This window comes from Haliaeetus leucocephalus, unplaced genomic scaffold (assembly GCF_000737465.1).
Source record: "Haliaeetus leucocephalus isolate CR32 unplaced genomic scaffold, Haliaeetus_leucocephalus-4.0 Scaffold0, whole genome shotgun sequence".
In the NCBI taxonomy this organism is placed as follows: Eukaryota; Metazoa; Chordata; class Aves; order Accipitriformes; family Accipitridae; genus Haliaeetus; species Haliaeetus leucocephalus.
This window is the reverse complement of record NW_010972436.1, coordinates 12,412,704-12,435,098: the sequence shown is the minus strand read 5'-3', so window position 1 is coordinate 12,435,098 and position 22,395 is coordinate 12,412,704. Positions and strand designations below refer to the sequence as shown.

General features: G+C 43.1%; 1 protein-coding gene across 1 annotated transcript in view; it reads left to right on the top strand.

Moving 5' to 3' along the window:
• MKX (mohawk homeobox) overlaps positions 1-22,395 on the top strand; it is a 59,653-nt gene that overhangs the window by 14,365 nt on the left and 22,893 nt on the right. The window contains exons 4-6 of the mRNA XM_010562915.1: positions 70-229; positions 6,970-7,123; positions 8,301-8,636. Of these exons, the coding sequence (XP_010561217.1) occupies positions 70-229; positions 6,970-7,123; positions 8,301-8,636 (650 nt within the window). The remainder of the gene's footprint in view (positions 1-69; positions 230-6,969; positions 7,124-8,300; positions 8,637-22,395) is intronic.

Here is a 22,395-nt window from a genome sequence, read left to right as displayed (position 1 = left end):
GCCGGGGCCGGGGCGGGGGGGGCCGGGCAGGGGCCCGCCGCCCCCCTCAGCGCCCCTTCTCCGCGGCAGGGCGCGGCAGAGCGGCGGGAAGGTGCGGCACAAGCGGCAGGCGCTGCAGGACATGGCGCGGCCGCTCAAGCAGTGGCTCTACAAGCACCGCGACAACCCCTACCCCACCAAGACCGAGAAGATTCTGCTGGCCCTCGGCTCCCAGATGACCCTGGTGCAGGTAAGAGAATCCCTTACCCCCACCGCCGGCGGCTGCTCTGGGGCGTTTCATGGGCGGGAGGGACAGGGGCAGCACCAGCCAAAGCCCCTCTGGGAGCTGAGCGAGAGGCAGGGCCGGGCGTCGGGGGAGGCATCGGTGCAGCCAGCGAGGCCGGGGCTCCTCTGCGCATCCTTCCCTCTGCCGTCCCCAGGGCTCCCCCTCCAGCAGGACTGGGCCAAACACATCTGGGCCATCCCGGCTGGGGAGGCGCTGAAGGCAGTCGGCAAAAGCGTGTGTGCTCTCCCTCCGAGGAAAAGGTGCCCTCATCCTTTAATCTCGTTCATGAATCGAGTGGAAATATTTTTGCTTAGTCTTTAGACACCTTCAGGTTAAAAAAAAATAATCGGTAATGGGAGATTTCAGCACAGAAGAGGAATTGTAGGGGAAATTGTAGGGAGCCACTCTTTTCCCTTTTGACAATGGGCGAGAATGGAAACGGTTGCATTGTTCTGATAATAACCATCACCTGTTGCACAGACCTTAGTGTTACCACACACGCTGTGTGCGCCGGCTCAGCGTGCAGGGACTGTGCTTCTCAGTCTTGCCGGAATTATCATTATAGTGTAATTAGACGTGGGGAGTAATTGTTTTGCTCTCAGGTAAAACTGCCCTGAAATGACTGGCAGCTGTGTTGCAGTAAGAGGTATAAAGTTGGCTGTGAACGTTTATAAATCTTATTGCTTTGTTCTCTTTGCCATCTGGCGCTCTATTGGAATGTGTGGTTAAATGCTATCGGTTGCTGAGTGATGCTATCTCAGGTCTGGATGCTGCAAAGATTTATGCATTGTGAATAATCCAATTTCCTTACTGCAAGCTACTGCTAGGTGCATAAAATGAAACACATGTGTTTGCAGGATTGGGTCCTCAGCGCTCTGCCTAACACATTATGCGTCACTTTGCAAAGGACATGAAGATATCAAAATAACATGAAGTATTAGGAAAAGGAGGTGGTAATTCAGCATTATTATTTTGAGTGCTCCTTCAAAAAAGCCTGTGCTGTGAACTTCGATCCTAGTAATGGCAAAATGGGAAACTTTACGCTTTAGTACCTCGCTGTGAAACTCGCACTAGAACAAACACGATAGCTTTGACAAAAATAATATTAATGTCTCAGAAAATGCCAGTTATAACTGGAAGATACAGTTAAAACAACTTCTCTTGCTTTTAAAAAATATACATGAAAGGTTTGCTCAGACTTTTAAGAATATGATTACATAGACACTATCCATTCAATGCCATAATTCAATAGGAGGAGCTTATTGGACTGTGGCTTTTAGAATATTCCTGTATTTTACATGAGGTTTAAAACATACATCCAGAATACATGTTGGGAGACTTTCACAATAATGACGTCTTCAGGAGTTCTTCTGTTCTTTTATAAATGCCTCGGAACGAACAGACAAGGGGAAAAAAATGGTGGTTTTTTGCAGTATTTCTGTCGTGGCAGCTTTGATAAATCCTGATGGGGATATGCTGTGTTAGCCTCTATAAAAGCATCAGGTGAGCCATGGCCACTACTCCACAGACTTTTACGATCTACGTAAGGTGTAGAATTAAATTAAAAAGAAACACGGAGGGCTACATTTATCTGTTAGTGACTCTAGTGGATTTACGCTGAAGCCGAATTTGACCAGCCTCATTTCTATGAACTGTAATGTTTGAAAGAGCTGTGCAAACCAGCACATCTATCTTCATTTACAGAAGCACACCATCAAAAAGAAACCCCAGATGTTTCTTCCATCATTTGGGTGCAGTGCTCTTTTTATCCAGGAATACGATAGCATCTGTACGAGAGGTAAATACATCTGTGTGGCACCAGCAGTAATTCCTGAGCCTGGAAGAACAAAACAACACACACCCCACATCTACTTTTCTGATGCCCAGGAAGAACAAGACTGTAATCCAGATCAAAATTCTTGTTCTCTGAGAATGAGAGAGAAGGTGCCAGGCTGTGATCTCAGTCACACCGGGTACATCTGAAATAGCTTCCCCGAAGGCTGCGCTCTTTCAGCTGAGTGCTGTAACCAAGGGCAGGCTCGGGACTGGGCTTCGGTGTCTGTTGGAAAGCTTTGCTTCTGTCCCAGGAGGGGCACTTTGCAAAAGCATCAGCCAGGGTCTCCTGTGATTGCTTTTCTAATCTAGTAACACCAGACGTCGTCGGAGAACCAGGAATCGGCATATGATGTTTTCTCCGGATTACACGCCTTCACGTTTGCTGACCTTTCTCGTATTTCCTACTCTTCTTCCGTTTCTCGGTGCTGTGCCGTGGTGTTTGCTCTTGGTGGGAGCGGATACTTGCCCCCACAGCTTTCCACTCCTGCGGAGGCTGTTGTCTGCTGACAGCTGCTACCTCTTCCCAGCATCCCTCGTGTGCTGACGCCTTGTTGTTGGAAGCCCTAGGGAAGGCAAAAGATACTGTTGAAAATCCCTTTGAGTTTCCGCCAAAATGCTGTTTAGGGAATGAATGGTTGGGGTTTTTTGTTTTTCACCTGACTGCCGACCTTGGAAAAGGTCTTCAGCAGCTGCCTGGAAGATGATGTTGGTCACAGTAATACTGATAATACAGCTGTAACTCTTCTCCACATGCTTTTCTTTCATTTAATGAACCTTATTCCAGTATGTATATGATATATACGTACTATCTAGCCACAGGAGCTTTTGCAGGACTGCAGCACAGATAAAACCGATCCTTCTGTGAGTCAAGGAGGTGAAGATCCAGCCCTGTTTTCTACTGTTACTATTAGGACAGTATCTGCATGTCAAATCTTCCACAACTTTATTTTCATTAGCTTTGCTATCACCCAGTTGGCTGGTTTTAAATTAATTTATTCTACCTCACTAATATTTTGGCTTAACCCCCTGTTCCTGGGTGCAGTGGGACAGCAAGGGGGCTGTTCCAGCTGCATGTCCGACAGCACTGCAGAAGGAAAGTCAAACTCTTTCAAGGAGGTAGGATTTCGCAGGAATCATAAATCATCTTGTTTCTTAATAAGTAATAGTAAAACCTGGGGCAAATTCTGGGCTGACTTATTCCTGAGCAGGCCAACAAGGTCTTTGGGAGTCCTCAAGGCAAATGTTACTACAGCTTTTAGTGGAACAGTCCAAAGTCTTCTACTTCCCCAACTGCCAAAGCAGGAAACAAAAAAAGCAATATAGTTTGAAAAGGCATTTTATGTTTTACTCCAATTAGATTCCAATTCAGAATCCAATAATTTGTCCTATTAATATGCTACATTTTCATTTGTATTATTACCACAGTGCTTGATTTATTTTATTTAAATTTTGGTTTAGATGTTCTGTGAAATAAAAAAGAAAAATGGCCGTGTATTCCTTCCAGAAAGAAACATGAATGGCCATATTGTTGAGGAGAAGTTTTTTGCAGTACTAGGATTATTATACTGGTCATGTGCTGCTATGGATTTAATAGTATTCAGATTCATAAAGGCATATCTGGATTACTGGAGGAGGATAATCGCTTGATTTCTGTTCCTTTTCTGAAACTTTGGCCACTCTTAAGCAGTGAAGCAGAACAAATTACAATAAAATTGAAGAGTCTCTTCAGAAGTAAAGCCAGAGGGTCAATATTTCATGATGCTGATATAAGTACCTGATGCTCTTTGGGAATGACTGAGCTGCTGTAAAATATGAATGCTGGAAAGCACATCTATTATCGTTCTCCTTGGATTTTGTCGTTTTACTTCTTGAACGACTACATGATTGTTACTTTCCAAGAATAGTGAGTTTCATCATGTGTTTTTTCAAGATACTTAATTCTTTGGGAGGTTTCTGAGACACAGATTTTCCCACTGGCTTGTATGGAAATCATTGGTTTGGGTTTTTTTATTATTTTTGGAGGTCACAGTAGTGTAACTTGGGACCATGGTAAAGGATGGATGGCTTTTGGCAGCTTTGGGTGTTTCTTTTTGTAATAGCTTGAGTAAGTGTGGTGCAAACAGGCACTTGTAGTGGGTGGGACCTACAGCAGTAGGCATGCAACTTTTTAAAGACCACCTGGATACCCAAGGTAACAGTAGGGGTGGCTGAAATTAGCGACAAAACTGTCCTTGGCGTTAAGGGAGCCAGGAACAGCCTGTAATAGCTCAGGCGGTGGCCGGGGTTGAGGGTGAGTGTGTTGTCTGGTTCAGCCTGTGGCCGTGCAGCCTCTTCCAGTCCACAATCCTGGAGGTTGTCCAAGACTGAAGAGTGGGAGAGACATTGAATCTCTCGATGACTTAGCGATCAGGGTTTCCCAGCAACATATACCAGTGCCCAAGAGCAGGAAAGCACCCAGAGATACCACACCATAGATCTAGCCTAAAAATCTCTTAAGTGGATTTGCCTAACTTTCCTTCAGCTTAATGGGCCTCATTGTAATTGCATTTTGGATACGAGTTTCTGGAGTGAGTTTGCTGCTTTGTGCTTTAGCAGAAAGCTTCTCTTGTAAATGCTGACTTTAGGTTCTTTCATAATGATCAAATACTACTATTTCCTCCTCTCATAGCAGAAGACTTAAAATATGACTCATCTTTTCATATTGATATGCAGAAAGTAAAACGTTGGTATGGGGAGAATGAGCCTAAAATAAACCACGAGTACCATGCAAAAATCACTCCTGCTAAATTTAATTGCTTTTTTGTATGAGTCACACTAATACTACCCTATCTTTCTTTTCTGTACATGCCACTTCACTGATGAAATATTTCAGTATGTAATGAAATGGAGCATAATGAAATCTTTCTCGTGAGAGGTTGGAAAGCTGTCAGTTTTGTAAGATGCTGCAGTAACTGCTATAATGCTCAGTGGGACCCTGGATTGACCCATCTCTATCGTTACATACTTGATCTCAGAGTTATACTAAATCATGCAGCAGCCAGGTGACTGCTGCTTCAGCTGAGCAGTCTGGAGTGAGTTTGTTAATGGCATTAGAAAGTGGATGGATTCCAGCCCACCCTTTCTGGTTTACTATAATGATTGCTGTGTCAATATGATGAATATAAACAAGTAGCCTTGGAAGAGAATGAAAATTACTTATTCTTCTCTGCCAGCCACAGTTTTGGTCTTCTAACCTGTCATAGTAAACTACATAGTTCATAAAGGTATGTGTTTGGCCTCTGAGCGCTGATCCAGGGCTCACTGTATTTTCGGTGGAAGCCTGTTTCATGTAAACGTGATTTTAAGTAAAATCAAAGTGACAGGCTTAAGGCGCCACAGCTAAGTTCTGGGTGTGACTCTGAACTGAAGTTTTGTTTTTCCTTTAAGCAGATAGTATTTATTTTTCTCATAATCACCCTAGAAGAGATTATCGATCCAGAATAATTAGCCAAATACTTCTGTGCGATTTATACAACCTTAGCTACAATAGACAGATGAGAAAACTAGGGCCAAAATCCAATACTGAGGTCTACAGTTTGGCTTTCTAGTAGGTGGGGTAGCATGTATTGATAAAACATGTGTTAACTTGCTTTGCAGGTTAACATGAATTAAATGCTATGCTCGTTCCCCGGTCAGAATATGACTGCAGTAGTCTCCAGCTTCCTCTGTGTGCACTTTCACAACACAAAGATGTGAGTGGGGCTATAGACTCCCGACATTCTTTACATTCTCCTTTGCAAGTAATGCTACTCTGCCTCCTTCTTGCAGAGGTCATGTCAAAATACACTTATTCCTGCAAGGAGTAAATAGCATTTTTAAGACCTGATTTATCATTAAACAAATAGTGTTAGAGTGTAGGTAGCTTGCCTCTGTTCTTGCTTGTAGTAAGGTTATGGAAAGGTCACTCTGTCAGTATCAGTATTTCCTATTTTATGTATTTTTAAGTTACAGTAGAATCAAGGCCAGCATTTTCTCAGGTATGCTTTCATGCAAAGTCATGGCAAGTGCACGCATCCCATTTGGTGGTTCGATTAGCACTGCTGGCACAGAAGACCATACTGTGCCCTTTTGCTCCTTTGGTGCCTAAAGCACTGTGAAATCCTTGTGTTTGAGCCTGACTTTGTGGTGACCCTGTATGCTAGAAGGATACTAATGTGTATGCATTTTGCAATGTCAAACTCTAGAAAATGCTTTGTAGCTGAGAAGGAAGACAAGTCAGTCTCTTGTTCAGTAGTCACCTTGTGAGGAATCTGCATCTTCACTGGTTTTTAGGGTTTCCACAACAGAAAGTTCATAAAAGCTGCTGCTCTGTAGAGCAAATGGTTGATTTCTGCAGTGACTCAAAATACGTTGTATTCTGTGTAAGACTTTCCTGATGCCCACTACCTGTCAGACTTAGAGTACTGATAAAGCACGAGGCAGAATGTGGGCTTTTACATAGGAAAGTTCAGAATGGTTTTTTCTGTTCAAAAGCCTTATTGTAGCCTACATAAATGTCAAAGGCAAATTGAAGGTTAATATTGAAAGTTCAGGGCATTACCTTTAAAATAAAAAGAGAAAGATGAATATAAAATGAGTATTTAGGGACACCTTAATTAAAACCTTGTTAGTAATGAGGGTTTGCTAACACTTGTGAAGGGTGGGAAGCCTGAACCTGCCTTCTTGTCTGAGGTTCCTGCTCTGCTCAGTGATAGTTTCATGGACTCCTGTTCATGTTTCCTTTGTTTGCCATTTTCTTAGGGCATACGTAAAACTCACAAAAACTCTATGGGTTAGATTTGTTTATTTGCATCATTTCAAGGGAAACTAATACATTCATTTGTATGCAGGTGTCAAACTGGTTTGCCAATGCAAGACGTCGCCTGAAGAATACTGTCAGGCAACCAGATCTTAGCTGGGCTTTACGAATAAAACTGTACAACAAATATGTTCAAGGAAATGCTGAACGACTCAGCGTGAGCAGTGATGACTCATGCTCTGAAGGTTTGTTGACACTCTTTTCATCAATTTTAAAACAATTAAAATATATTCAGAAAGTATCAGATACCCTGTTAGCTCTGATTTCTCACAAGACGCCCTCAGTGCATTCACCTTTACGTTTTATGAATTAGGTGCCATTTTTGGCTCCCAAGTACTGTGCAGCCTTGCAAAGCAGGACTGTGTAGGTTAATCAGGGTGACAGTCTGTTTGCATGTTATTTGCCTGCTTCATATAGCATTGTTACTAGAAAGATGATTGTTAGTTCATTTGATTCTACAAGCCTATTCTTTTAATCTGCATTAAAAGAAAAAAATTGATTACGTTTGTTGGTTTAAGGAAATGAGAAATCTCTTGACTGTTAATTTCCTTGATGGAAGAGCTATAGCAATATCACAACATTAACAAAAGAATCTGGTTAACTTCAGTGGGGCTTATTATACGGTAAACTGAATTTAAAAGGTGCACTGAAATTCTCTTTCCTATCCAAATTAACAAATGCAGGACTTTTTTAAATAGCACCCTATATTTTTTAATAGAACGTTTGTATTAACTATGCCTGTGGGTACTTTTTTTAGTTGGTTATGACATGGAGATACATTGACAGGAACAAATGCTACAGAACATTGTCAGAAATCTGTATGTGAATTTTTAGAAGAATATGTTTCAATTTGTACTGAGTTTCAATTCTCTTTGTTCCAGTTTCAGTCTGCACTCACATTTCTTTGGTATGCACTTCCCTTTAAAAGATTGGTGGCAGGACAATTTAAAAAGTACAGTTTAAGCAAATACGCTTAAATATGCTGTAGTATTCAGGAGAACCAAATTTCAAGTTATGATAGTAAGAATTCTGCTTATTCACACAGATTTTTAAATGCTTATCATTGGTTTAAGGCACTTCTCAGTTTTTTCTACCTACATTGTGCTGCTCATGAGCAAATTAGACTCAGAGACTGTTTTCTACAGTTAATTAATTTGGAATAGCTGGAACATCTGAGAACCCTGGGAACTACTGTGAGCAATGTGTGAACAGAAGAAAATGAAAATCATTGTCTAATGCTGAAGTCTAAGGTTATTGTCTAGTTTTAGTTATATTTATAGCAATTTAAAACATGTAGAGAAAGCCTCTTGTTAAATATTAGGTATTCGATGTATTACTGTATCTGTGTTCTTTTGTTTTCAGATGGAGAAAATCCTCCAAGAAACCATATGAATGAAGGGGGATATAACAAACCAGTTCATCACACTGTGATTAAAACTGAAAGTTCAGTAATAAAAACAGGAGTGAGACCAGAAACAAGTGCCAATGAGGATTACGTGTCACCCCCCAAATACAAAAGCAGCTTATTGAATCGTTACCTAAATGACTCATTGAGACATGTCATGGCTACTAATGCAGCTATGATGGAAAAAACAAGGCAAAGGAATCACTCTGGTTCATTTAGTTCCAATGAATTTGAGGAAGAATTGGTGTCTCCGTCATCATCAGAGACAGAAGGCAATTTTGTCTACCGGACAGGTAAGGGATTCTTTTTGCATCATTTCTAATACAGCCAGCTTTGGTGTATGGCATCACCTGGAATGAGTCACCTGGTCATGCCTTTTATGAAAGTGGATAACTCCTGTCCATCCTTCTGTGTGAGAGTGGATAACTCCTGTCCACCCTCCTGTATGAGAGTAGATCACTCCTGTCCGTTCTTTCGTATGAGAGTGGATAACTCCTGTCCACACTTTCATTCACTGGAGAAGTTCTACCTGCAGTATTGAAGTTAAATGCTGTTATTGACTACTAATGAAGCTGGTTTGCTGTTTGAATGGAGCTATGGGGCTGATTTTTGAAATGACGCTTACAGGCCATTTTGTCAGCACTAAGACAAGCCTAAAGAAGGAGAAAACTCTTGAGCGTTTTGTTAGAATAAAGGAGGACTAAAGTATTCCATGGCCCCAGCTGGGAGGAACAGGAAAGCTCTGAAATTTCAAGGTGGCTGTTTGTGGCACTTACATGAGCCATATGCCTCCCAATGAGTGCACATGAACACCTTCCCCTGTTGTACAGCATCTTTTCTGTCCTCAGAGTGCCTTCTCTGGTGTGTGGCCCTTCAGTGCTCATGCATCTCTTAGGAATACATGGATTAGTTTAGACCAATTTCTGCATCACTCTCCAGACAGAGTACACTGAGCTAAGGGGCCACAGACTTGGCCACTGAATATCTTGGCTTAATGTTTTTTTGAAGGGTCACACAAAATTTGTTATTTTAATCTTGTCAATAAAAACATAAAAGCATGATTTATATCATCCGCCGTGTTACCAGTCGGGAGGCGGCACATGGGACTGCCTGGTTCATGCCAGTAAATTGCTGTGAATCAGGGCAAGATCAGGATTTGCTCAGGTCCCCGTGGAGCAGGGAGTGCTGGAAGGCTCCTCTTGTGAAGCTTGTTCTGTATTTCTTTGGGGACGTAAGGCAAAGACTGTCCCCTTATCTTTGAAAAAAAATGAAGTTTTGGATCCCAAGCTCTGGAGGTCTCTGCCAACACGTCAGGGTTTCCAACGATCGCAGCAGCCCTTCGCCTTGTCCCGGGGCCTTTCTCAGAGGGTTATTCTGCCAGGGACCACCCTGTGGGCAGCATCGCTTTTGGGATGGATGAATATTGATGAAAAGTACTGGAGGGCTTTGCACTAAAGTTAGTATAGATTTAAGTGTTTTACTTGGTTCCCCTTGGCTTCCCTGGCAGACAGGTTCGGGTGCCCCTCACCTTTGCAACCTCTCAAGTTTGCAGCCTTTGCCCTCTCTTTCCTGGCACATTTCAGGTGATTTTTTTTGTCCCTGTGGCGGGGCCACAAGGATTGCAGGAGGCTGAATGCTCTGGTGGGGGTAGGAGGACACTGGTGCATGTAGGTTGTCAGAGGATGTCTGAGAGGGGAGTGGGGTCCCTGCAGAGGAACAGGATCTTGAGGGGAGCAAGAACAGTGCATACATGAATAAGTTTCAAAATTAACTCTCTCTGTTCATTTAGCATTTTTTTTCAATATATCAAATGCATTTGGTCTGCGTTATGGGCATATTGTCTGCCAAGTTTTATTTTTAAGTGAAATGTTACTCAAGAACAGATTCAGCAGCTCAGATATGTAACCTTCTGGTTTTCTGTACTTTTATACCATAACTTAAAAATGGACACAATGACTTTTTAAAAATTGTAATAAATTTGCTACTGGATTGAGTTCTTCTTGCCAAGTTTCAAGCTGCACTGAAAAATATGGTCTTTAATGAGAAGGCTGAGACAGGCACACTGTAACTGTGTGAGTTCACAAGCTGGGCTGGAATGACTAAAAACCAGTATATTTGGCCTTAAAGTTCATAACTGACATTCCTGGAACTCCTCTTGAGATCATATTTAAGTCAGTTCTTAAATATCTTTGTTAACGTTTTGAAGTGCTATGGCCTTTGATACATACCAGCAGCTCTGAAGATACAGTTTTATTCTTTTTACACTTCCAAAGCAGACAAGCAGACAAGCAGTAGCCTGCTGATAGAAAGAAAAAGATCATGTGCACACACTATATTATTAGGTTTATTCTTCCTATATATGTGTGCACATTCAGGAAATAATAGGTACAAATAGGCTTTTTTCAGCTACAAGATTACAGTCCCATTAATGTTTTTCTGATGATGTTATAGTGTGCAGGAATTGAGCCCTTCACAAACAAAGCAGATATTTCAAGTTATCCCCATTCATGAAATTTATTTACAAATAGATGAAATTATCCAAATGATTGTTAGATAGGAAGAGATAAATAAGGACGTTTTATTTTTTTATGTATTTTCTCTGTAATTTGAATACCTACGATGGCAGTTATCAGTGCAATCATGTAGGAGACCTGGATCTGTGTTCTCAAAAATAGGTGCAATCCATTTTGCTTAAGCAGAATGACAGGGTATGGCTGACTGTACTGCTCATACCTTCCTGAAAGCAGCAAGTGTCTTTTTAAGTGAGATATCACCACTTAAAAGGAGCTCCCCGCTGCAATTTTTTGTTAAGTGAAACAGCTGATTTTTAACACAAAGGGGTTGAAGCAGAATTGTCAAGTCCCTACTAGATGTTTTAGTTTATGAAAACATTTTGAGTAGTGTTTCAAAAAGCACAGAGTGAAAACTGATTGACACTTTATTTTTGAGAAATGTTTGGCAAGGTTGCTCTGCTCCTAAGAGCAGGCAGTCATTGGTGTTGAAGCAAATTATTGTGCTTCCCTGGAAAAGCAACTTTTCATAGCAGATCATGAGTAGAAAGCTTACTCACCACGTCTGGTTCATGTTACGGGCCGGACCCTGATTTCAGGTACATCAGTGTGTCCGGAGCGACTTCGCTTGACCAGTGCCTGGGGTCAGCATGGCCACGTGCGTCTCAACAGCCCGTGCCAAATTGACAGGATACGAGTGCAGTGTCCAATGACAAAACCAAGAAATTGCAGTTTAAGGTTTATAAGGAAAACGGGTTGTACAGTTTCCCATTTCAGTCATTAACATGCTTATAAACACGGGACCATATGCTACTCCAGCTTCGTGCAACTGGGAAATCCCGTGTAAAGATCAAGGACAGGCTATATAACTGACTGTCAGGAGAGTGGCCTCACTTTGTACCTCTGCACCACTATCGCGAGCTTGTGGGAAGCGGCTACAGTGCTGGGGCAGGAGCAGCGCACACTGAGCTGGGTCCCTTGCCACCTCTCCCGGCCTCTCCGTCCCGCTCCAGCTGCGGGAGCCGGGGAGCTGACGTGGGAGGCGGCGTGGGCAGCCAGCCCTGGGGAGAGCGGAGCGGCTGGGAAAGACCGCGGCCGTACTCGGATGTGTCACATATGTAAGCGTTTCTGTCGTAAGCTGATACGCTTATGTATAGAACTTGACATAGGCGAATGTGTTCACTTAAGGCAGAAAATTTCAGTTCGGATTAATCCTAGGGCAGGTATAATATATAAATATATATAATTGGTCAAATAAGTGTCTTAAACTGACCACTGGAAGGCTTTGCTCAGTGTTTTTGTTTAGTTAAAAATCCACCTTGGCGAACAAGTTTTCATTAACTCCTTGGCACGCTATCATTCACAGCAGGTTCACTGTGTGACAGGAATAACTAAAACCAGACTTGCCTATCTGTATTTGTTGTACAAACGCACGCAGAAACAACGGTCTGACTGCAGCAAGCACTCCAGAAATCTATAAGGAAAAGATCTAATAATGTTTATAGTGAGGCTGGACGTAAATCTAAAGTGGCAACGTCAGTCTTTGGTTTACGGATCACTAAAACGCCGACTTTTTCTGTAATCACACCGCAGTGCTCTGCGAGTGCCCTATCGTCAGTCACCTGCGGGAATGAAATGTTCTACATCATTATAGCATGAGGAAATGAAAAATCCCAACTTTCTGGGATATCACTGTCTGGTGAGCTGCATTTGGTGAATGAAAGCAAAAATTAAAATGAGAGAAAGAGGGATGAAATGGCAGGACAGGGAGTTTTCTAACTTTTTTCTGTAGGCAGATTTTCATTGATTGCACTTTATATGTTACTTAGCACAGTAGAAATGCCAGAAGAAATAAAAATAGTGAGGAAACTAAAGACTTGCAGGCCTGGAAAGGAGGGTGGCTTTTAAAAAAACTCATGAATGACTGGTTGATTTTTGAAGATGTTTGATCTCTATTTTTAGACATTTATACTCAGGAGTGTGCTCTGTTTCTGATGTTTTCATTACTACTGCCTTTTTCTTTCCTCTCGCCTTCCTTTCTTTCTTTAATTTGGACCCTGCAAAGTTTGTGATTTATAAAGCATGATCCTAGGTTGTTTATTGCAGCACACTGAGCACCTCTGATGAGACCCTCAGCACACTGCAGGATCAGGCCCACATTCATACAGAGCACTTAAATGTAAGGGTATAGCCATGCACATAAGTACTATAGAGAGACACACGCAAGCTGCAGAATAGTGCTGTGATTTTGTGTGGTCCTTGCCAACTTTTCCTCACAATTTAACATTTTTAGAAATTAACATGTAATTTAAAAATGAGCTATAAAATTTAAAAGCATAATATGAACACAATGGAACCTGTTTTCAGAAACAACTCGAGGGACCCGCAAAAACCTCTAGTACCAGTGACTTTTGCAAGTTTGATCTAAACGGTGCTGGAGACCGTGGGGATACTTTAAAATAAATGGTAACTTGGGAGAGCTGAAGGAGGTCCCTGTTGCAGATCCTAATGTCATCCAGAAGTGAAATGGAAAAGGGGAATGTCAAGTACAGTATTAAATGCACACAGCAGCATAACTGCAATTTGAAGGTTACGCAGCTAAGATCATATTTCTGCAGGAATTTTATTATTACATGACCTGATTCGTCAACACTGAAATAGCATGGAATTGAGAACTGAGGAGAGGATTGCGTTTAATTTGCTGTTCTGTTGTTTTTTCTAAAGAAAGATTAAAAGGAAACGGCTTTACTACAGGGACAGTGTCAAGTTTAATACACCAGATGTGATGGCCCAAACTTGAGAATTTTAAAGATCCTGCCTGCTCCCTGCTAGTTAAGTTGGTTGTTCACTTTTTGCATTTCTTTCAGTTTGAACAGCAAAAATCAAATAAGCTGGTTTTTAATTCCCTTTAGTTTCTCAGTTTCTTAGTATTTGAGCTGTGAGGGGAATGGGCCAGGATCGTTTCCACATGACCCTGGAAAACAGTCCTTCATCAAAACTGTGGAAAGGCAGCAGTTTCAACCGCTCTCAGGTGGGGGAACGGAGGAAGAGAGTGCTGGGTGGGCTGGGAGCATCAACGGGCGCTGCGGGCAGAGCACCCTCCCAAAAGCCTGGGCACCCAGGGGCTGCCAGCGGGCAGGGGGGAGCTTTGCCTGGAGCCAGCCGCACCAGGAGGGGAAGCGGCACCCCTGGCAGTGTTAGCTTTTCTGAGCCGTTTCTCTCCACTCCCTGCTTTTAATGGTCAGTTTTGTGGGAGAGGAAAGTACTCGTTTTCTCACAGGTGCTGGGTGCAAACACTGTGCATCCTTGTTTTATCTGTTTGTTTTCAGATGTAAATGGCTATGAATGGTTTTGGGTTTTTTTTTTAAACCCAAAATATTAAAGGTTCCGGAGATTGGGCTATGTGCGGGTCAGATGTGCTTCTAATAGCAGCATGTTTGTGGATCTAATTCAGGTATAATTGCTGTGGAGACCCCACGGAGCAGAGGAGGTGCGTGTGTACCCCTGCTGGTTTTGCTTCTGTTGATGTCATGGCACATTTTCTGCGTACTTCAGTGAAAACTAGCTTGAGCCAGTTGTTTGGCCGCAGAGGATTTTCTTCAAGTCAGCTTGCTTCAGGGCAGCACGTCTCGGGACTCCTGACAGCTTTATCATCACAGAGAATGAGATGTTCTTGCATGAATGATTTGAAATGGAAAAGATGACACCATCTGACCAAAAAATCAGAGAGACCAAAAAAATCAGGGGATCAGCCATGTTTCCATGGCCACAGGTTGCTGCTGCCTGTGCCGGTACAGCAGCTCGCCTCTGCTTCTCTGAGACCATTAAAATTTCCCCAATGCAAATATTCACAGCAGCGGCCAAAAAAGCAGCAGACCCCTGTGCTTGCCCAAGACCTCTCTCAGACACAGCAGGAAAAATGTATGGTGCTGTCACCGATCGCTAACAACTATATATTTTAATACTCCTCTTTAGAGTTAGCCAGTGCTCCAGGCCTCAGCAAGGGCTGTTCCCTGGCAAGCCTCGGCCTCATTCATTTAGCTAAGGTGTGTGTTCAAAGAGAGAGAAATATTTATCCCTATTTTCCCATTGTTCAAAATGTCTTTAGAATTATGCTTGGTCTTAAAACCTGGGGCCAGCCCAAATGTGAATGTTTCAGGAAATTATGTGCATGGAAAAGCACATGATCATAAATCAGACTGTTTTCCAGTTCTAGCTGTAGACTGCATGGCTAGTAATGAATATAATAGGGAAATTAGTAAGAAAATTAGCAGTTAATTTAAGGAGTATTTAAAGAGTGTGTGAAACTACAGCTTGGGAAAACTGATTTAATGAAATGGATGTGATTCCTTCTCCCCTTCCACTGCCTGAGCAGATTTTCCCTGGTAGCCTGTGCAGATCTCTTACAGCAGAAACGTCAGGCTTCCATACTGCCTTGCAGCGCATCGGCTGGCGTGGCTTTTGCATCGATTCAGGGGATCCTCAGCCTTGCAAACACCAGCCGGCTGCAGCCACTGCCACTGCAAGTGGTTGCATACGTTGCACAAGGAAGCACTACTCAAATGAGGAGGGCAGAGGGGAGTTTGTGGCAGAGATAACGAGACAAAGGAACAGGGAAACGCACCAGCTTGAGCGGAGCAGCAGAAAGCCCTGGGCACTGCAGCCCTGGTGCAGCAGCCAGGGACAGAGCGGTGCAGCATCGGGCAAGAGCGCAGGTTTGCATCCCATGGGTCGTCCTCATAGCCTGGCTGCCCTGCGCTGCATTGATGTGCATGCAGAGAGATCCTGCCCCTGAAGGAGAGTATGTCTGCTCTCTCCCCTACCCGGGAAACCTGGCAGCAGAATGTGATTATCAGCTGTTTGTGCCAAAGAGGGGATGTAGACCAATGAATGTGAAAAATATGGCATGATTTTAAACATGAGAGAGAGAAAAAGAGGAACAAACACAAGAGCGTTTGCAAAGGCAGAAACACAGAGATGTGTGCTGTCACCCCATCAGGACTGGCTTTTAAAATCACACACTTTATATATCACTGATGGGAAAGTGCTTTTGAGTGCAAAGACAAGGCTGCAGGCAGATCACCCCTGTTCTGGGTTGGGAGCAAGACTTGAGCAGGCTCTGACGCAAAATATGCCCGTCCTGCTCCTCGGGGCTCACGTGAGTCTCCAGCTGGCTCTGCCTCTGCACCGAGACATCTGCCCCTGGCACCTGCATGGAGAAGTAAGAGAAATTACAGGGACAAAAACCTTCCTTGTTGCCCAGTGAATTACTTTTACATATGAAATCTATTGTGTCCTTCACGAGTAACCCCTGTCTTCGGTGACACTTATTAACACACTAATCTATGTGCAGTGCAGCAAAGTGTGACCAGGAGTGGACGGGGCGCAGGAGAGTCAGGCACAGGCAGGATGGGGTAGTAGCAGGAGGGGGATGAGGGCTGGACTTTTCACATTCTGGGGCAGTAAATTTGAAGGAATGGCGAGCCCATAAAAGTTTCACTTCTTTCTGGAAAAATGTCTGAATTGAAACTTCATACCTGGCGTGGGGTTCCTGCATGTCCCAGCCTCCTTCTGCTGCTGGGGAGAAATAACGTGACTTTGGGTAACGTCCGGGTGGATTCTGCTTGTAGCGCAGACTGTCCCTTGCGCAGTGTTACAGTGCTGCTGTTCATGTTGCTGTAGTTAAGGCTGTATCTGTGTTTCCATTAGAACCCTTTTAATCCGCAAATTTATGACCCAGCTGTAAAAATTCAATCCAGACTGAAACTTGGCATGGGCAGTGTTCGTTCTCCCATCTGTGGAAGGGATTTAAGCAGGTACATCCCAGTAATAACCATCCGAGTTAGGCTTGTAAATTTGGAGCATGACGACTGCTGAATAAAACGGTGAGCTTCTCAGTAGTCCTGGAGTTTGAAATATTTTATGCCCGTGGTGAGACTGGCGAAAAGCAGCTTGTTTGTATTCAGTCATATAGCTGTAAATAAAGTAAATGTTTTGGGGTTTTCTGCGTTTGCTTACATGCACAAGCAAATGCATTTTCCTTACCATGGCAATATTTTGATGTTGGTGGCAAAAATGCTTGAAACTCTTGCAGGGTCTTGCTCCTAAGCAGGGTTGGATCACTCCCAGGTAGTGTAAGAAGTTGTGTTCATGCTGGTGCGAACGGTAGAATTTATCTATCAATTGTAATAGAAAAAAATAGGGAAATAAAAAGACCAGATTGTTTTCTTTTGAGTTGGATTTTTGATTGGACTCTTGTTAAAATATCTTCAAAGCTGATTCAGTATTGAACAGCAAAATTAGTTTTATTCACCATCACTTCCTCCCATTTTAATTTTCTTTTCTAAAAAGCTGCACACTGAACGTGCCTGACCAGATAGACTGGTAATCTTATCTGATCCAGCAAATCCTATTTCCCTTGCAGGTTTGTGGTTTTTGAATGTCATTCTGTAACTTAAAAAAACTCCTTTATGTGTTTAACTGAAATTTTTTAGGTCATTTGTCCATAATGTGAATACCAGAAACCTAATGATGAAAGCAGTTTAGCGAGACCAGACTTCTGATCTTCCATGTGTATTCACAGAGGAGCTTTCAGGAGGGTTTTGGCACAATTTGAGAAGTGGATTGAAGGGGGAACCTGGAATCTCTATGTGGACTAACATTAGGCTGTGGATGGGTTTATACCCGGCCACTTGGAAAACTCCTTGATTGTATTCGGAAAATGTGGGGAACCTATGTGTATTGTTTGTGTATGAGATTTTTGCCATCCTGATGGAAGGAGTGCTCATAAAAACACCTGTTCTGGAAAAATGTCCCTTCATCTGTAAAGTTCAACTTCTAATTTCTAATTATCCAGAAACAGAGAAGCAGAGTTGGATTCTGTTTTATTTAATCCACTTCAAACTTAAAAAATTGGGTATGAGATACAAGGGGTAGATGTGGAAATTATCAGTGATTACTAAAGTCCATTTGAGGTCTTTTATGCTTTGTGGCATTAAATTGGCATCAGGTAGCCACTTTAGTTCTGTTAAAGGAGAAATATGTCCTAACAGTCAAAGCACGCAGAAGGCTTGTATAATATAAGGGAGTTTTATGTGAAGTACAAAAAAAAGGAGCAGGAGTTTAAAGCAGGAAAGTAAGTTGGAGAAGTAAACTGCATTGTAGAAAATTTGGAAAAAGTAAAAGCAATTCAAACAGAAAGAGATCAGATAAACAGCTAGAGATGGAACAGCTGACAAAAACCACACAAAAATAGGTAAAGCGAAATTCCAACAAGCCATGAAATGTGTTTTCCTTAATTTTTCGCAGTGGCCTTGAAACCTGATGTTAGACTCTATCTCTGTTCTTTCACTGATGGCCAGAAGTTGAGGTTATGATGACCAGATCGTTTGGTATGGCACTGACATTTCAAGTTAAAAGGGATTGCCAAGACTCTCGGTTATGACACTAAAATATACCGCTATTTCTAGGGCCAATTTTCAGTCCCTCCCTCATGCCTCCACATTGATTTAGGCAACAGATGCATGAAGAGCAAAGCAACATTCAAAATAATCCCTTAGCTGAAGCTGGGGGAAGGCTGGCTAGTGGGCTGTAGCCAAAATTCCTTAAATGTTACAATGTTTTACATTTCTAAATGTAAAAACTTTCTTTCCAATGTGAGGTACCAGCCAAATGTCTTAGTTACGGTATCTCAGAGTAAAAACTGGCATATGGCCTTGTGGTCATTTGTGGGTATTGACAGATTTACACCGTCAAAGATCAAGTTAAATGTTGTCGGTTTCTCCATCTCCCCTTTACTTTGTCAGGCTTTTTTTCTCTCAGTTACTATTTGTCAACTTAAATCCAGTTTGCTGGAAAAATGAAGGCTCTTCACGACCTGGCTCTTCAGGAGCGAATTGCCTCAAATTCTTTCTGCTAGCCAAGGTATTTTGTAATGCATTGCAAAACAGCAGCAGGATTGCTCTCCTTGCACTAGATGTACTTTGTGGGCTAGACACTGTGGGCAGTTTTAATGATATCTTGGTGTGCTGGAGCATTTGTGTCGGCCGCTGACTTCAGGAAGGCTTTCATCCCAGGCCCCTACTCTTCTAATTGCTCTTCCCACCCCAAGGAGCGGGGCCTGGCTTTGCCACGTTGTGAGCTAAGCTGTGGGGAGCCCGGAACGGCGGCTGCTTGGGGAGCAGGTCCTGGAGCTGGTGTGCAAATTACACAGTCTGCTCCCAACTGTTTGTGACAGCTTTGCACGGGAGGGGTGGTGGATTGCCCATTACACGGACACAGTAAAATTCATTGTCCTGCTTTTCTCCCTCTCGTGTCGTTTAGCTGGTGTAGCTGTTGGTTACTGCATCGCTAATTCATTTCCCCTGGATCATCTTCAAATGGGAGCTTCCTCCAGAAGGCAGCGGCCCTTGTTCCTCTATCAGGGAAAGCTCTGGGTGGCCGTAGCGCTCTTTGTGCCGGCAGCGAAAGCAGTGCCAGTGAGAACCCAGTGCAGCCCACGGGAGTAACGTCAGCTGGGGGAGCATGGGTGCTGGGTGAAGCCTGGGGCCCTGCCCTGTGCACAATATCAGAATTGCGATTGTTATGGGCTTCCTAATTATTGAATCTCTGTAGTTTAGAGTCTGGATGTTTAGAGATGCTTCTTGAAGTAGGGAGAACCCAAAAAAGCTGTCCTGCTCTGGCCAGCTCCAGAGACTGTCGTGGTGGTTGTAAACCATACAAGCTTTCATATATATATACATACACACACATATATTTCCTCAGTGCTCTATTATGATGATGATACCTGTGGAATTCAAGCCTGCTGCCTTGCCGTTTTGCTGTGCTTCCTCCTTCGGCTCAGAGCTGTGCAGTAGTTCACCGTGGCAGTGAACTTTGCAAAGATAGAGGAAAAGAGGCTCCCAATGGTATCATCCACAAATGACATCTCTCTTTCAAATCCCGTACCTCACTGAGGTGCTTACTCCAGCTTGCCCAGCAAAGCCCAAAATCCTCTTCATGGAGGTCAGCAGAGAAGATGAGGCTGACCTGCAGGTATTGATTCCGGTGATCCTTTGTTTTATGCAAAAGCCTTTTTTTTGCTGGCTAAACCAAAGTAAAGAAATTCTTGTTTAAACATTTTAAATGAATAAAAATGGCAGGCGTCTTTACAAGCCTGTTCTCCCTTTAGTACTGTCTCCCAGCATTTCTGCTGCTGTTTTCACTCCTCATCTAATGAGACTGTGAGCAATAATAATTTCTCCTGGCTACAAGTGCACATAAGCATTAATTTGTGTTTGTTACATTTGCTGTGGATCTATATAGGGGAAAGGTCATTAATATTTCTCAGTCCTCTATACCTCATTCAACTCACTTACAGACTCACATCCCTGATGCTCTGCCCTCTTATTTCAAAAGGGGCTAATAATTACATCTGATGTCCAACTCAAAGTGCCTTTAGCTCCACCTGATAATCGATGGACAGGCACTCAGATATGTTTTAAAACCAAGTCTTTGGAAGTGCTTTACGTTGGGCAAAGCAAAAATCCAATGTGCCAATATCTGGTCTGGTTTTGAGTGTTTTGGCCTCAAAGCACGCAACATGGTTTGACACACAATGTTCATGTGTTTGCAAAGCTTTCCAAACTTCATTTGGTGAACTCCAGCTGCTTTCAGTGGGATCTTTGCTCACAGATCAAAGACTGTGACCCCCAGAGAATGTAAGTGCTCATATTTGGGTACTGCTCTTCCTTCATTCCTTGCACAAAATAGGAAAAATAAAGGCTGTATTCAGCGCCATGGTACTGCTGCACTTGCTGAGGTTTGAGGAGCTCTGTCGTCTCTCTGCGGGTGTCGTGGCTGCTCGGAGACACCCCTTCCCTGCCCAGAGCAGCGGCAACACCCAGCTCAATGTGAGCCCACCAAAACCCTCTCCTGCCTCATGGCCACGTCCTCTTTCCATTCCATCCCGACAGCCTCCAGCCAGCAGCTCCATGCCCTCCACAGGACCAAAAATCCTTTAAGGGGTGGGGTGGGGTGGGACATGGCTCTGCTGGGGCAAACTCGGCATGAGCCGCCAGCTCCTACCCACCCTTGTCCGTGGAGAGCCGGTGTCCCACCACGCAACGCCTCCTGCATACAAAAAACCAGCCCACGGCCCCGGCTGGGAACAGGAGGTCTCGGCAAAAAGCCAGGTCTGGGTGAGCTGGGCGAAGGGCAGCAGAGGAGGGTCGGAGCAAGGTGTCTGAAGGGGACGGTGGGGGGAGGTGGGTTTGCGCTGCCCCTCAGGGTGTGAGGGACATGCATGCTGTGGGTTATCCGCTAACAGGGCTCACCTTCATCCTTGGCGAGCTCTGCTCCATCTGAGGATTTTGCTCCCTTGGCCTCTGCATATCTTTATAGCTGGATTATGGGTTTAGGAAAGTCAGATGCCCTGAGATCACAGATACAGGGTAACTGTTTATAGAGGAGAGGAGGAGGGAGAAGATCAACAAATTCCTGTGATATATTGTATGTCATCTGTACGTGACGCTCCGAGACCTTCAAATGCTTAAACTAAAGACCTAAATATAATTTAGTTAGTAAAAATATACCTTAGTTATAATAAAATGATAATAGTGGAACTTGGCAACAGAGCAGCTAATAAATACTACACTTCTGAAATGTGCCTGGGATCCAAGTACATACTCTTTTACTGTGTAGTTAAAGCATGTGGCAGGACATGCTAGACCAAGATTTTCTTTTTGTCTTTCCAGTGGAAAACTAAAGTTCTTTGTTTAAGTGAAGCCCGTTGGGAATTTTTCTTAAGTAAAACAAGGAGCTAAAGAATTCCATTCCCTTTTGCCAACTTTTTTCCTCCTTCAAGCCAACTTATCGATTAATGGGGCATTAAATATCAAATACTGCCTAGTTATATTCATACCCTTTTTTGTTTAGGCTCCTTCAGTTCTTTCTCGGTGGTGCTTCAAGCACAGCTGAATTAAAAGATGAGATACTTTATTGGGAAAATACTACCCCTTCTAAACCTTTTTTGCCTTATAAAAATAAAGGTCAGTAATCTGAAAGTGGTTAAATTTGCATACTTAACCCTGTTTCTGATTTTTTTAAAAGAAAAAAAATATCTGTACTTTAAGATCTTCTTCCTGAGCTTCATTCTTTGCCTTCCTCATTAGCTGTCTCCATTTCGGTACCCTATCGTTTTGCCAGCAGAGCAGCCAAGTGAATGCTTGACCATATTTTTGTCTGGCGCTAGTGAAACCGTGATCTGACAATAGAATACTTTTCTCTGGGTTTTCCTTCTTCCCCCAGGGAACCATACTTCAAGGGCAACCTGCTTGTCCAGCATATGAACATGTGGAAAATCCACTGCTATGCACTAATGATTTTCAGATGGGCAATTGTTGCTGAAAATCATCCCAAGAGCAGCAGCTTCTCCATTGTAGCACCTAACCACTTTGGGATCGCATTGCTCGTAGCTGATCTGGAATAAACCCTTTGCATTTATGTATAGGGTGGTGACATTTGCTGCATCACACATATGTAGTAACAAAAGGAAAAGGAGGTA